At 34.4% G+C, this 17,262-nt stretch overlaps 2 protein-coding genes and 1 long non-coding RNA gene across 3 annotated transcripts; all 3 read right to left on the bottom strand.

Moving 5' to 3' along the window:
* Positions 1-1,178: 1,178 nt before the first annotated feature.
* LOC140873704 (probable NOT transcription complex subunit VIP2) lies at positions 1,179-3,135 on the bottom strand. Its single transcript, XM_073276922.1, has 7 exons — positions 3,046-3,135; positions 2,829-2,963; positions 2,202-2,525; positions 2,058-2,110; positions 1,925-1,966; positions 1,646-1,790; positions 1,179-1,235 (listed from the first exon to the last, which is right to left on the bottom strand). The coding sequence occupies exons 1-7, from the start codon at positions 3,133-3,135 to the stop codon at positions 1,179-1,181; spliced, it is 846 nt and encodes a 281-aa protein (XP_073133023.1).
* Positions 3,136-5,490: 2,355 nt separating this feature from the next.
* Positions 5,491-6,907, bottom strand: LOC140873621 (uncharacterized). Its single transcript, XR_012148087.1, has 3 exons — positions 6,876-6,907; positions 5,655-5,796; positions 5,491-5,563 (listed from the first exon to the last, which is right to left on the bottom strand). It is a non-coding gene; the product is annotated as an uncharacterized lncRNA (long non-coding RNA).
* A 6,809-nt stretch (positions 6,908-13,716) lies between these two features.
* LOC140873703 (uncharacterized) lies at positions 13,717-15,091 on the bottom strand. The gene is made up of 2 exons (XM_073276921.1): positions 13,850-15,091; positions 13,717-13,752 (listed from the first exon to the last, which is right to left on the bottom strand). The coding sequence occupies exons 1-2, from the start codon at positions 15,089-15,091 to the stop codon at positions 13,717-13,719; spliced, it is 1,278 nt and encodes a 425-aa protein (XP_073133022.1).
* Between the last annotated feature and the right edge of the window lie 2,171 nt (positions 15,092-17,262).

Genomic DNA, 17,262 nt, shown 5'->3' with positions numbered 1-17,262 from the left:
CAGTGTGTTTGAATGCCTAAAAAATATAATTTGAAATTGGATTAAAATTTGGAATTAGATTTGAATTTTAAATATATGGAATTAAAATTATATTTTGGTGTTTGGCAAAAAGTTAAAGTATATTTTGGAATTTGAAAATATAAATTTTATATAAGTAATATTTTGTAAATTTTTTTTGAAGAAAAAATAAATTTATAACTGATGTATATAAATTTATTATTAAAAATAATTTAATTATTTATAAGCCCAAATTTTATGAAATCACATGAAATCCGATCAATTTTGTAAGAATTTCACTTAGTTAAATGAAATCCCATCAAATATCAATCCTGTTTTGAAATTTTTACCAAACACTAAAACGATATTTTTAATTTTAAATTCAACCAAATCACATGTAAATCCGTGATTCCAAACACAGTATAATTGAAAAATATTACTTTTTATAACTAATTTTACTTTGTAAGTATCGACCTGAGCAAAACCTTACTCCTTTATTTTTATTGTTCATCAAATCCGTTATTTTTTAAAAAGCAAAAACTAAAAGCATCATGTTTTCGAGTTCCAGAAAAGATCGATATATATATCAAGACTTGGTTAATTTTTTTTTATATATAAAAAAACAGTAATACAAAAAATTTAAATTTTGACCTTCTTACCCTTAAAATCGAATATTCCGACCTTTTTATTGTATTTGATTTGATCATTGTCTACTAATAACGGATAAGAGTCTGATTAATTCACTCTATACCTTCCATATATTTTTGTCTCTCGAACCCTTTGTATAGATTACTTTTAATCGGTCGGTTTAAATTTTTTTAATGAATTGAGACATTAAAAATTTGAAGCCATTAAAATGTGGTTGAAATTCAAAATTATTTCAATTTTCAAGTGTACATAAATTCATGCCACAATAGTGTGGATGCACAAGAATTGCACAATTTAATTTTTTTTAACTCGTCTCATTTTATTTTTTTTTTCAAAAAAAGGAAGAATTGCATAGTTTTAAATTAAAATTTTAATATAATTACACACAACACAACAGCCTCCCAAAAAAATTGTATTTCTTTTACTTTATTAAGGAAATTTAACAATGCATAAATCACAATACACGATATAGAATGAAATTAATATCAACCCTGCGCAGGAGCTCGAAGAAGAAATGATATTGCAAATCATCCCTACGGTGGAACCGTAGGCCGTTGCTCTATCATTTCATAATACAGAACAAATTTCTCCTGCATCCAAACAAGGGGAAAAAATTAACTAAGTAAACTACAATTCTCGGGTTTGGAAAAGTGTTCTACATATAATGTCAAAAACACAATGTCTTAAATCAAAATTAATTTTTTTTAAAAAAATTATACGATGTGCCAGTTAAAAAATGCATTGTACGAGCCTTGTGCTAAAAACGTGCTCGAAAAAGTGTTGACAATGGAATGAACCCGTGATCATCGATCAAACGTTGTCAGGTAAAATATGCATTGTGCAAATCTTGTGCAATATGCATGTGCAAATCTTGTGCTACAAACGTGCTTGAAAATGTGTTGGTAATGGTATCGAACCCATGGACATAGGTCATACGTTCACCGTCTACACAAACTCGGACACTCATTTGAGAGGCAACTCGATATTTAATATCGCTAACCTGTCTTCTCGTCTGCCATGTAGAAGGGTCGAAACAGACGTAGCTACCTACTTCAAAAGTAGCATTCCTTATAGTAGGGACCGAGTTCTGGTCCCTTGTGAACCACATGCGAAGCTCTCTGTGAAAGTACCACCCTCTGTCATGCCTGCAAAGAAATTGAAAACTTAAAGCATGTAAATTTACATAAATATCTAGAAAAAAATGTTGTAGCTACAATGAAACACACACTGAAAAAAAAGAGAGAAATGTAAGTCAAATATCTCGATGCAAAAGTCTTACAATTCATTTGCCGCGAAGAGTTGCGCCTGATCTTGTGGCATACTGCAAGATATATAGGAGACAAAATCCACGAACATAAACACAACCGAACCTAAACTTTAAATTACAGAAAGACCCAAATCCATCTACTTACCTGTAAAAAATGTAAAATAACACTGCAAGATCGAATTTCTTGAAAAGACTTTGCTGCACGAATAAAACTCGATGCATTAGTTAAATAACAACGTTAGCCGAATATGTTTACACTATTTAGCCAATGAAAGGAATAAAAGAACACCTTTAGTGGAGGAGGTTGTTCGGAATTGTAGCAATCAGGAATATCATATTTGGTTCCTTCTTTGGCAGGTTCAACAGACCATGGAGAAGCAAACTTTGGATGCAAAGGCTCCGGAGAATTTAACTCGAGGCCAAGGGAGTGTGGATCAACTCCCATGGCAAGAGTGGTTTTAGCATGGTTGGCCCCTTTTATGATCTTTAATAGACCAAGCAGTCCATAGTCATCGGATCCAAGCAGAGAGCCTTGCACCACCTCTTTACCTCTCAACGGATTATAGAAGAGAGGTTGAGATCGAGGTTGAGGTTGCTGAAAATGTTGATATTGCTGCATAAGATGATCGTAGAATTAAAAAGAATTAGAGATACAATATCCTATATTTTCTTGGTCATCGAGGGCCAAAAAAATTCAATGAAGAAAGTTCAATGAAATTACGTTAGTATTTGGGAGAGCTTCTAGAAAGCACTTATCAATTTTTCGTTAACAAAATTTCACAAAATTTCAAATTTTTGTTAATAGAAAAGCTGAGAAGTGCTTCTAAGAAATTCTCCCAAACTCTACCTACACAACTTAATTGCTGATCATTCGAAGCTTAAATCACAATAGAAATTAAGAATAGGTTGTGCATACCCTGGAACCATCTTGATAATTGCCTGAAGTTGGAAAAGAAAACCCGGTTCCAGTTATTGAAGAATCGCGACATTGTTGAAGTGAATTATCGTATGCATTTATAGCACCAAACATAAAACCAAGAGATCTTCCCGTCTAGGAGAAAAAAGGTATTTAACAATCAGGTTGATACTTACAGATGTTCAAGTAAACCTCATCTTCAAGTACATCAACTTACTGTATATTGCTGAGGTTGCACTAAATGTTCTTTTTGGCGTTGTGTTTTGTTATAATCAATGAGACCTCCGAAATTAAGACCACCTATCATATTGGCAAAAAAGGTAATTATAGATTCATATGTCAAGCAGAAGTAATGATAAATTCCATTGAATTAAGACTACACATATCGAAACCGAATGAAATTGGCATCGATTCATTTTCTTGTTGAAACACTTGAAAACCAAGCAAAAACTCAAAATTTTCCATACGCATGATTTTCAAACCAAATATTACATAGATTTGAAGCAAAAAATAGATGATATATGTGTGTGCGAATCTATTATACTATATATATTTTCTACTAAAGTGTTCTTGGTTTGTCCATTACTTAAAAGTCTTTTTTTATAGTTCACAACAATATATGACATATACAAGCTTTCAAAAATTAAAAAAATGGTAAATTAAAATACACAAATATATATATATTATATATATATATATCAGCCTACATAAATATTCACGAGGATGTATTTTTAAATTTATATTTCTCATACTTAAAATCTTTCCCACACCCAAATGAAGAAATAACTAGACATAGTTGAAAGTTGGGCACTATAAAAAAACACATCAATCAACGTCCCTTTCCAAATTTCGTCGCAAAATATAGCGACGAAATAATTTATTTTGTCGCTAATTTCGATGGTTTAAGTCCGTAATAAGAGTAGATTTATTAAAGACGTGTTGTAGCTAGAGACTAGAGAGTCTCATTTCCTACGATCCAAAATGGAAAAAAGGTAAGTACATTAAAAAACACCATGTTTATATTTAGGGAAAAAGAACATGGACATGGTAGAAATCATTATTGATATTAAATTAACGACACGAAGATATTGTCATGGAACTGTATCTAGGAAATTCTAGAACTGTTTGAAAGTATCCGGAGTGTTTGGTATCTATCATGTGCAATATATAACATTTTAATTGGCTATGAAATTTTTGCAGAGTAATTTGAGGTTATAGATAGAGTATTAGAATGTTATCTGAGTAAATAGCTTATATAAAATTTGAAAATTTGATGTTCAATGTCATTTTGGAAGTTTTTTGTTAAACTATAATCTCGGTACTACATGGTATTTAAATTTCAAAATTCACCCATAATAAATACCCTTAAAACTTATTAAAATTTATTGCTATGAGAATTAAAGCACCTTGAAATGGTGACCAAGCGGAAAAACTTTCATTTGGAATGTCAAAATATTGACGTTGAAAAAAACTAAAGTTATTGATTCGCTTTAAACCTGTAAAAAATAAAAAAAATAGAAGAAGAAAACACCCATTACTATAGAAATACAATAATTTTAAAAAATTATAAGTTGATTCTAATTATAATTACCTGGTTGACCTTGGGGATCACCAACAGAAGAATAGTATACGGATAAGCGGCTTAAGTCATTGATGTCGGCATTAACATCATCACCGCCATTTGGGCCATCTAGCAATCCCATAAAACTAAAATGAACGGTCTCATTTTTATATTGGTTTGGTGAAAGTGGCATGGGAGCCGCCCCGATATGAGAATTTCCAGGGATTGGGGTCATACAAGGAGCTAAGTGATTCAAATGTTACTTGAATAACATAATGAAATTGATAAATATATTTTGCAATAATTTACTTTTCATGAGTTGTATATCCATAAATGAAAGCAAAGAATGTTTCATTGCGACTTACGTAAAATTTTGCAATAATATTGTTATTGCTAAGCGAACATGAAAAACTAACATATGGATTAGATTATCCACATAGAACATGTCATGTTAAACTTCTCAATTTTCAAATGTGATTCTACCACTATTGTTGTACTACTTAGGAAATCATATGTGATGAATGTATAGTAGATACCAGACAAGTTCAAGCCGGTAGCAAAACTAGGGACATTAGCCAACCCAATAGAACTCGAACCACTATCATCTGTACTAACAAAACCACCAAAAGAATTGACAATCTGTCGTCTTGTATTTCCCTTATTTGGAATCAAATATGGATTATTCGGAAACAACGGTGGCCCTGAAATCATAAAATATGATGAAAAGATTCTAGATTCAACGCATTGCAAATAATTAATGGAATTTACTTATTTGAAAAACTTATACCCCCACTTTTTGTGATGTCCAAATGCCCATGTGAGTGTAACTGCATCGACCGATAAATTACAATTTAGGATTTCTCAACAAAATAGATAGTAGAGATATTTAATATTATTTGCAGATAAATATTATTTATTGTATACATGCAAACAAGTTTCTTTGAAAAGATATTTCTATTGAAATTTTAGATGATTAGTTGAGTAGTTCGTTGTACCTGTGAATATTCATTGGTTAAGACATGTGATTTGTTTCTCATACTCGACAAACCCTCTTGACTTTGTTGAATGCCACTTGGAAGATTGACAATATTTGTTGAATTTCTTGATTCAAAAGATCCAGGAAAATATGGAGTAAAATTCTTGCGAATATTGTCGTGAAGCTCTTTATTGTTTCCTGCAATATTGGGAAAAGAAAATTTTGTGAAATCAAGCATTACAATATATATAAGAATATTTTAATAAATCAAGAAACTTGGAAGGTATACCACCAGAATCATTTGAAACAACACTGGATGAAACAAATGGGGTAGCATAAGGACTCATAGAAGTTCTTTCATTGATATCTGCACGGTTTGAATTAGACTTGTTTGATGTCTTTGGTCTCCACATTTTCCACTTAATTAATAACTGCAAAATAATTTCAAAATAAGTACATCATTAATAAATCATTTCGGTCTTTCAAAAAATTTGTTCCAAACTTTTTATGGCATATGAAAATCATTGATTATATTAAGTTTCTAGCTATTCGATGGTGCATCGCCAAAAAAAGAATCACATATTTAAAGCATATAATATAACTGAAGATCACCAAAAATAAAAAATAAAAATTTAAGAACCATTTTCTTGTCCACAGTTTCTTAATTCTTAATATCCACATTAATTTTCGGATAGAATTTAAAGTCGCTCGGGTGCATCCAATATCATTTATAAATCCAGCGTCGCAAACTCGATTCCATGAATATTCTCATTACGTCCAACGGTAAACACTAAAAAAAACACGCGTTGTTATGAAAATTGCGTCGCAAAAACCGTCGCAAATGATATTTTTAAGATTGTAACAGCACGATCCATGATCACAAAATAGATTTTTTAATGGTTAACAGTCGAATAAATGTGTGTTTTTTTTCTTTGGGTATGAAAACTCGAATTTTTATTTAAAAACCTACAAAACATAAATCAATTATGTCTGTTTAATTGGCTAGGCACACAAAGATCTGACTTCTAAATTTCTAATAAAGTAATTCTATTAGAAATGTTTTTTTAACCATCTCTTCATTCAATGAATGCTCCTTTAAATAATTTCAACTAAATCAAATCCAGAATTCGAGATCTAAGACAAAATTGAAATCTTTAATCTCAATTCTTAACCCATGCAATAACCACATCCACACAAACAAAAGAAAATGAACCAAAAAAAAAAAACTTTAAAGCAACGAGAATTCAATGTAAAAAAAAAAAACAAAACAAAAAAACACTTGCATGCTCACGCAGATGGTTATAAAACGATAATGAACATAATGATTCAATCAAAAAACTTGTTGAAAATCCGATCTAGTCAATATTTAACACTTAAATTTAAAATGAAAATAAGAAATGATAAAATATTTTAACCACCTCAAGAAAATTGAGAAGTTTTTTTTAAAAGAAATTTGAAAGTAAAAACAAATTTAGACGTGTTTGATTTATGGGAAGAAAGAAGTTCTCACTGAAGAGCAGGAGATGTTGAAGAGAATTAAGGATACTTTGAGATTAATTAGTTGTGTGGTTGGAATTGATATGAGGCACTCCTTTATATAGAAGGACACTCGATTATCTACAGTGTTGAAAGTATACAATTCTCTACTATTCTTCTTTCAAATATTTATTTGGGGTTAATAAAATTTATTTTCGTAATCTGATTATATCTTTTACTAATTTTCAAAAAAAGACACTAGTTTTTATTGTTTTATTCCCAACAAATCATCTAATATAATGTTATTTCATGTAAATTATTTGAAGGAATAATATGATGGTTTGTTTTTTGTGTATCGAAATTTCACGTATGTATGAAGCTGGATGATCGTCAATTTACGATTTTTTGGTAAATAATGCATTATATGTACATCATGTATAAATTATTAGTATGTAAAATTTGCATCAAACTATCTTTTTTCTGTGTGAAAATATTTAAAATCTTCTATTCAAACTCACATTAGATAATTATTCAAAATATTTTAATTATGATCTATTCATAATTTTGAACATGTTTCGTGTAAATTCAAACAATCTAGGTACGTAATATTATTTATACTATTTAAAAATTGTCAAAAATCAGGAGAAAAATAAAAAAACTTTAATGCATGTAATCTTCACTGACGATTTTTTACATTTAAAGCAATTAAATTTATCATAGTTTTTAATTAAATTTGGCTTATCTTTTAGAATTCTTAATATTCGACTTTATTTATTTCTCATTATGTTTAACTTTAAATAAATTTATATAAAAACAAATCGCAAAATCATATAAATTATTAAAAACAAATAACTTTTCTACATGCATTTATGTTTGATTATATGGAGAAAAAACACCATTGACAAACATTATACATTATTAATTTACTTTAATGGATTTAAATAAAATTAAATTGTTTTATTAATTAATAAAAAAAGTAAAGCTTTTATTTTAAAGTAAATTAAAGTGTAATGTTTGTCAGTGGTGTTTTTTTTCTCAATGTAATCTAACATATATAAATGCATAAAGGAACTCACGAATTCAATTTTTTAATAATTTATATTATATTACGATTTGTTTTTTTTAATTTATTTAAATATAAATAGAATTAGATACAAATAATGTCAAATGCATGTTAAAAAATCTACAAGATAATTAAGCTCAATTTAATTACAAATTGTTATAAGGTTACTTGCTTCAAATACAAGAATCGCCAAGGAAGATTACACGCATTGAATTTTTGATTTTTTCTCTTGATTTTCGATTATAATATGTAAATAGCAATATAATATTACCTAAATTGTTTGAATTTACATGATTCATGTTCATAATAATGAATAGCATATATAATCAGAATATTTTGAATAATTTTATAAGTTGAGTTTGTTTGAATAATTTCATAAGTTGAGTTTGTAATAGAGAATTTTGAATATTTTCGTTAAATTTCTGGACACAGAAAAAGACAATTTAATTAATGCAAATTTTACATACTAACTTTAAATTTAAGAGAGTCCCCTCCTATAAAGGAGAGTCATGTAGTATGGTTTGGTGACAATATGCTCTTAGCTTCAACTTGACTTGTCAAAGCTATCCCCTCAGCTTTGATCTTGCCATCATCCTTCTTGTTCTCCTTCCGTGTGGATACATCAAGCTCATGGGTTTGTAGGATTTCATCCGATTAATCTAGTCTTACTCCTTGGAATATTTTTCATCGCTTGAGTTTGATACTATGAATCTATTTTCTTCTTCTTTTCCTTGGAATTATGATAAGTGGTACATATTAACATCGGGGTCTCGTTGATTATAGTGCAATACAACACCACAAAGAACATTTAGTGCATCCGCAACAATATCTAGCAAGTTAATGTATTTGAATATCACGAGGTTTAGTTGATCATTTGTGAATATCTACCTAGTTACGTTCTAAATATATTTCGTCTACTAGATGGTAAGATCTTCTGGTCTTATGTTTGGTGCTATAAATGCATCACATTATCCTCTGCAACAAGATTGTGAGTCTTCACTAGATGGAACAAAGTTTTCTTTTCCAAGCCCGGGCAATCAAAATCTTCATTTTCATGGTTCCTGGGTATTGCACACCCTATTCTTTCTATTATGATTTTATAATAAGCTTCAAATGATCTCGTAGTTTTCACAATTTCCTTTCTAATTATCCAGTAGTTTATACATGTATATTTTTTCTTGACAGAAGAATTTTGTAATATTATTAATGAAGTTCAAGAGTTCATTACAAGATTATTCAACCAAAGAGAAAGATTTCCGGGCTCTCAAACAAAAAGGAGATGGGAAAGAAACAGCAAAATTTGCAAGAGAATGGACAATCACATTTTCGGAACGACTATCATGAAATATTTTGATATCGTTACTAGCTCTTAGCATGTCTTTGATTTCAGAAGCAATTCCTCCCGAATAACCGAGATCCTCTTTTGGGTTGGTGACTGTTTGCACCGCCAATAGAGAATCAGACTTGATTTCTTGAAATTCAATGCCTAGCTCCTGCAATGTTCGAACACCTTCCCTAATTGCAACCAATTCTGCAAACACTACATATTGAGTCTTAGCAATTTTCTTTCCAAAAGCAATGAGGATCTGTCACGCCCTGAGACCGAGACGTGCCACCGGCGTTGTTTCAAATTCACACAAATTATAAAACAACCAGCCTCGTAGTACAGTATAAACCAAACCAGTCTATTATCATAAATAAACTTCAAAATATTGTCTTTACAACTCGATAAATCCAACAATAACAAAACCAATGCGGAAGCGTCTAAAAACTTAATAACAAAATATTAAAGCAAAAATTCCAATAATAAAAATAACGAAATTTAGTCTTATTGATTATCTATCACCATCCCCAAAACATATCTTGCTCACGAACTTCTACATCATCATCTTCATAATCTGGGAGGGAAAAGTAAGGGGTGAGTGTTTTGGAAAACACTCAGCAAGTGGGGGCCGATCGATCATACCAAAATATATACATATATATATTTATTTCAAAAACTCATGAATTAATTTAAATCATAAACATTTCATATCATGTCTCAACATAGCATAGCATAAATAACATCATAACATATTTGACATGAAATAACATAATATTTGACAAGACACTGAAATTCCTCTCATTACTCGTGGCTAACTGATCAGTCCCCTATATATATTCCCTCTAAGGGGTGAGGTCATAGAACGGTTATTATACCCACCGTATCAGGGCCATAACATAACATGGTTCGAAAATTCCCTTTCCACTCATAATTTGAGTCCTAACAGTGTCAAAACATATTTCCAACAAAACACCATCATGAACAATATTAAATAACAAACTTCCAACGATTAACATGAACGATCGAAATTTTAAAGCATACATATTATTTTAAAACGTAAGCCCACTTACCGAAATTATTTATGCAATTAACAGGTGAAACTTTGACAGCAAGTTAGGAGCAAGACCCTCGAAAATTCAGATTTGAATTTTCGAAAATTTGAAGAATCCGAGAAATAATTCTTCCAAAATCCCTAAGCCACTAACCTAAGAAATTAAGAACAAATCTGCACATTAGTGATGCTTAGCTACTAAGCATTCGAAACCTTGACAAAGGAATAAGACAAGCTCTGACGTACCTTTCAAGCCTAAACTTTGATGTCAAAATTGCTTTTTCAATTCTTATCCCCACGTGGCTATGAAGGAACAAGTGCCAACCTTTGACTACCAATAGTAATTTAGGAGGAAGATGACAGCCTTTATTCATGTGAATAAGGCATGAAGTTGACAGAATTTTCTTGATTCAAATTGCTTGATTGCTTCGGTAAAATATAGAGAAAAGAATTGCTCTGGACGTGAATATTCTGAGAGCTGAGGGACGGTTGCCTTATTCCGTGCGAATTGGAGAAGGAAAAAAAAATCTGCATTTTTATTGTTTGATTCAATTGCTGAAAATATACTGATTGAGTATCAAGATCTCGGCAATCAGAAAGGTAAGAGTATACTTTGCATAATTTGAGAGATCCTTCCTTATTTGAGAAATCTTGCTGACCAAGTTTCGGGATTTCACATCCCTCCCTCCTTATGAGAAGTTTCGTCCTCGAAACTTGAATTAACTTGCTCTTCAAATAAATAAGGATACTTTTCCTGCATCTTTTCTTTCAACTCCCAAGTAGCTTCCCTTTCAGTGTGGTTTGACCATTGTACCTTGACGTAAGGAATGGTCTTTTGCCTAAGAACTTGGTCCATGGTATCCACTATTCGAATATGGACTTCTTCATATTTAAGCTCTTCATTCAGATTACCATCAGTCACTAGTGGCTCTGCGTCCAAAATATGACTTGAGTTGGGAACATATTTTCTTAGCTGCGACACATGGAACACATTGTGAACTCTTGACATAGCAGGTAGTAAATCTAGTCGACAAGCCAATGTTTCCACTTTGTCGAGAATCTCAAATGGTCCCACATATCTCGGGTTCAATTTTCCAGCTCTGCAAAATCTCACGACTCCTTTCATAGGTGAAAGTTTGACGTAAGCCTTCTCGCCAACTTCAAATTCCAAAGGTCTCCTTTTTAAGTCCGCCCAACTTTTCTGGCGATCTTGTGCAGCTTTAAGTTTCTCCTTGATTATTGCAACCTTTCCCACTGTCTCCTGAATAATTTCGGGTCCGATAACAGCCTTCTCTCCGACTTCATCCCAATAAAGAGGAGAACGACATTTTCTCCCATACAGTGCTTCATACGGGGCCATTCCAATGCTGCTATGGTAGCTGTTGTTGTAAGCAAACTCAATTAAAGGTAAATGTTTGCTCCAATTGCTGCTGAAATCCAAGGCACATGCCCGCAGCATATCTTCAAGGATTTGGATTGTCCTCTCAGTTTGGCCATCAGTTTGAGGGTGATAAGCCGTACTGAGTGTGACTTTACTCCCCATAGCTTGCTGAAAGCTCTTCCAAAAGCGCAATACAAATCTTGGATCTCGGTCAGACAAGATACTGACTAGAACCCCATGTAGCCGTACTATATTATCCATATATAGCGTAGCTAATTTGTCCAAACTATATTTCATGCGTACTGGTAGGAAATGCGCAGATTTTGTGAGTCTATCTACGATAACCCAAATACCATCATGCCTCTGTTTTGATTCAGGGAGTCCCACCACAAAATCCATGGAAATGTGCTCCCATTTCCATTCCGGGATTTTTAATGGTTGGAGTAGCCCTCCAGGTCGCTGATGTTCTGCTTTAACCTGTTGGCATACTTGATACTTAGAGACGAATTCTGCGACATCCTTCTTCATTCCATTCCACCAAAAATTCCCTTTTAGATCTCTATACATCTTTGTACTCCCCGGATGTACTGAAAACTTTGACTTGTGTGCTTCAGACATGACTTCATTCCGAAGATCATTGACGTCCAGTACCCATAAACGTCCTTTCATCCATAGGACTCCTTTATCATCCACTTGAAAGTCTGGTAATTTTCCCTCCTTGAAATTAGCCAACGATGAATCTAGCTCTTGACTCAATTTGACTGTTTCTCGGAGACACGATTGAGCCGTTAATGAAGCTAGAATCTTCTTGCTCATGTCTTTTCGACTCAAGGCGTCAGCCACTTTATTGGCCTTACCTGGATGGTAGCTTATGATTAGATCGTAATCTTTTAAGAGTTCGATCCATCTTCTTTGTCTCATATTCAGCTCTTTTTGCGTGAATAAATACTTGAGACTTTGGTGATCAGTGAAAATCCATAGAGGTAATGTCTCCAAATTTTCAGTGCGAACACCACTGCTGCTAACTTGAGATCATGAGTGGGGTAGTTTTGCTCATGAGGTTTCAGCTGTCAAGATGCGTAGGCGATCACTCTCCCTTCTTGCATTAGCACGCATCCCAAACCTTCCTTTGATGCATCACTATAAATTGCAAAATATTTTCCTCCCTCGGGTAGCACTAGTACTGGTGTAGATGCTAACCTTTCCTTCAGGACTCCGAAACTCTTTTCACAGTCCTTGTTCCAATCGAACTTTACGTTCTTTTGGGTGAGTTTCGTAAGAGGTATAGCTATTGAAGAAAATCCTTCAACAAATTTTCGATAATAGCCAGCCAACCCCAGGAAGCTTCGAATTTCGGTCACTGACTTGGGTCTGGGCCAGTCTGTTATTGCTTCAACTTTCTTGGGATCCACCGAGACTCTGGCTGCTGAGATAATGTGTCCCAAGAATGCCACACTCCTTAACCAAAATTCACACTTCTTGAATTTGGCATAGAGTTTATTCTCCCTTAAGGTTTGTAGTGTAATGCGGAGATGTTCTTTGTGATCCTCTTCACTAGGTGAGTATACTAGGATATCATCAATAAAAACCACCACGAACCTATCAAGAAACTGTTTGAAAACTCGGTTCATGAGGTCCATAAATGCTGCAGGGGCATTTGTCAAGCCGAACGGCATTACTAAAAATTCGTAGTGCCCATATCTTGTTCGGAAAGCCGTCTTTGGAATATCTTCTGTCTTGACCTTCAAATAGTGATAGCCCAATCGCAGATCTAGTTTGGAGAAAACAGTAGCTCCTTTAAGTTGATCGAATAAGTCATCTATCCTTGGAAGAGGATACTTGTTCTTGATTGTGATCTTGTTGAGCTCTCTGTAATCTATACACATTCTCATGCTTCCATCCTTTTTCTTGACAAATAAGACTGGGGCTCCCCACGGGGATGCACTCGGTCTAATTTGCTTCTTGTCCAGCAACTCTTGCAGTTGTTCTTTCAATTCCTTGAGTTCCGCTGGTGCCATTCGGTAAGGAGCTTTCGAAATTGGAGCAGCTCCAGGTTCTAGCTGAATCTCAAATTCAACCTCTCGGTCTGGAACTATTCCGGGTAGTTCCTCCGGAAAGACATCCGGAAACTCTCGTACAATCGGAAGGTCTTCTAGTTTGAGCTCTGGCTCTTCTTTTACCTCGCTCACCATAGCTAGGTAAAATTCTTCGCGACCTTTTATCGCCTTCCATGCTTGGGAGGCCGACAAGAGGGGTTTTCGTGTCTTGGTCTTGCCTTGGAATATAATTTCTTCGAGGTTTGTGGTTCGAAGTTTAACATTCTTATCCCGACAGTTAACCACTACATGATTTCTAGACAACCAATCCATCCCAAGGATGACATCAAATTCTACCATGTTGAGTTCAACCAAATCAGCATCAAAGATTTGTTCACAGACACACACCTTACATTTTCTATGTATCTTGAGTGTCTCAATTATCTTGTTAGTAGGGGTTGCTACTCTCAGTGGTTCAGTTAGTTTCTCATGGACAAGCCCTATCTTCTTAGTACATCTCTTAGATATAAACGAATGAGTGGCACCACAATCAAATAAAACATATGCAGGCTTAGTATTGATTAAAATGGTACCTGCCACGACTTCATTCGCATCCTCGGCCTCTTCTTGTGTGATAGAAAACACACGGGCGTTGGGATTTGTCTCTTTAGGTTGGGCCTGCGCAGTACTAGTATTTGGCCCGGCCTTTGGTTTTACTGGTTCAGGACAATCAGTCATTCGGTGTCCCAACTTCCCACAATTGAAACAGGCGCCAGTTTTTCGATGACATTCCCCTTCGTGATGGAAGTTGCAGGTAGGACACGGTTTGATCAATGGTCGACTCAGAGCAGAGAAATTTCCCTTGGATGGTCCACCAGTTTGGTTCGGGCGCTTGGGTTTTGGCCCGACTACAAAAGATTGACCAGACAAAGGTCGTTTGTTCTTGAAGTCGTCTTTCCGACGCTTGATATCCGATTCAGCTCGGATAGCTGCTCCCATCAAGTCTGCAAAGTTGGCAGGCTGAAAAACTGCTAACGCCGACTGGATTTGGCTATTCAACCCCTTTTTGAAACGGTGCAGTTTCAGATAATCATCTCCCATAATGGTAGGGGCATAAGATCCAAGCTCATTGAATTTAGAAGTGTACTCCACCACTGACATATCTGAATATTGCGTGAGGTTTTCAAATTCACTTAGCTTCTGAATTCGAACCTCAGCTGGAAAATATTGCTTCAGGAATGCAGTGCGAAACTGTTGCCATGTGATTGCTCCAGCAGCTAACATAGCAGGCGAGACAGCTTCCCACCATTTCCTTGCTTTATCCTCCAGAAAAGGAATTGTTACCTCCACTTTAAGTGATTCAGGGACTTCAAGTAAACGCAATTGGTCCTCCATTTTCTTCATCTAATTTCTTCCCACCTCTGGGTCAGCATCTCCCTTAAAAATTTTAGTTCGGTTCTTACGGAGCGATTCATAATGGAATTTAACTTCGTTCTGAGTAGGTAGGGGAGGTGGCGGATTGCCGTTGCCATTGGTATTTCCCATCCCTTGGAGGGTCATTGCTACAATTGCTGCGATAGCCGCAAGATCTTCTCGGCTTAGATTGATTCCTGGAGGTGGATTCACATTATCCCCACGATTGTTGTTGCGTTTTCTTGGGAGTTCTCCGGCCATTTCCTATAGTAAGGGAGTTCTAAGAGTTTGGCGAAACATGATACTTAAAAAGAAAGGAAATAGCAGAATAAAATGAATCAATAAATAATCCCAAGAATAAAAGTTATTTTATTGATTCTCAAAATGTCATGAAGATAAATGAAACAAAACAAAACAAGTCTCAAAACATTAAGGTATCATGCTGAATCAAACAAAAACAATGCTGAATAAAAGGACTAAGCTAGATGAAAGCCTAATCTATGATTTCTCCATCGCCCGAGGCTTCATCTTCTGCAGGAGCATCTTCGGGGTTCTCTTCTGCCACCATGTCTACTTGTTGTAGGTGATTGATATGCTCGAGCAGGGCTGCGTTCACTTCATCATGACCTTGCACAGCGTTTTGCAATACTTGCACTTGGTGTTGGAGTTCTAACATTTCCATCATTCTTTGGTTGCGTAGGTCCTCGAGGAAAATGATGGTAGCTAGGGACGACTCCAACTTCTTTTTCGTCTCCTCATGTTCCTTCTCTTCCTTATCAAGATAATATGCAAGCCTTTCGACGTCGCCTTCGAGGTGGTCCCGATGCTCCTCCATCTCACTCTTGTTCGCCTTTAGATTCTTCATGTCTTCCATCATCTCCTCTTTCTCGTATTGCTCCACATATAGTGAAGTCCTCAATGACTCGATAACTTGATCCTTGCTTCGAACTACGTTTTTGCGAGCCATCTTCCTAGAATAAAGAGGAATGGATTCAGGTCAGAATTCACATTGATGAATACTTCAGACAGAATTGATATAGGACAAGATTTTCGGGCAATATTTCTAAAAATGGAAAATTTTGAGATTTCTTTATGGGCAGAAACTACAAGTTGAGGGTGTCGTGGGAAAATTCGCGGAATTAGATTTCAAATTTTCTAGGTGAAGTTATAAGCGTCCAAAAACTTTCCTAAATTGGCAAAAACGCAATTTCGGAGGCTTAAACGATTGAATTCGGGCTAAAAGCGTCATTAGTCATATAAGTATGAGTTTAATTCAGAAGATCGTTTCGGGTCAGGATACGCAGGGCTTTGGTCAAAATTTGACAAAGTCAAATTTTTTGGTACGGAATCCCATCCGAATTTATGAACCTGGCGGCTTTGATACCACTAAAATGTCACGCCCCGAGACCGAGACGTGCCACCGGCGTTGTTTCAAATTCACACAAATTATAAAACAACCAGCCTCGTAGTACAGTATAAACCAAACCAGTCTATTATCTTAAATAAACTTCAAAATATTGTCTTTACAACTCGATAAATCCAACAATAACAAAACCAATGCGGAAGCGTCTAAAAACTTAATAACAAAATATTAAAGCAAAAATCCCAATAATAAAAATAACGAAATTTAGCCTTATTGATCATCTATCACCATCCCCAAAACATATCTTGCTCAAGAACTTCTACATCATCATCTTCATAATCTGGGAGGGAAAAGTAAGGGGTGAGTGTTTTGGGAAACACTCAGCAAGTGGAGGCCGATCGATCATACCAAAATATATACATATATATATTTATTTCAAAAACTCATGAATTAATTTAAATCATAAACATTTCATATCATGTCTCAACATAGCATAGCATAAATAACATCATAACATATTTGACATGACATAACATAATCTTTGACAAGACACTGAAATTCCTCTCATTACTCGTGGCTAAATGATCAGTCCCCTATATGTATCCCTCTAAGGGGTGAGGTCATAGAACGGTTATTATACCCACCGTATCAGGGCCATAACATAACATGGTTCGGAAATTCCCTTTCCACTCATAATTTGAGTCCTAACAGTGTCAAAACATATTTCCAACAAAACACCATCATGAACAATATTAAATAACAAACTTCCAACGATTAACATGAACGATCG

Source organism: Henckelia pumila, unplaced genomic scaffold, assembly GCF_033568475.1.
Source record: "Henckelia pumila isolate YLH828 unplaced genomic scaffold, ASM3356847v2 CTG_80:::fragment_1, whole genome shotgun sequence".
NCBI lineage: Eukaryota > Viridiplantae > Streptophyta > Magnoliopsida > Lamiales > Gesneriaceae > Henckelia > Henckelia pumila.
This window is presented reverse-complemented; position numbering and strand designations above follow the sequence as displayed.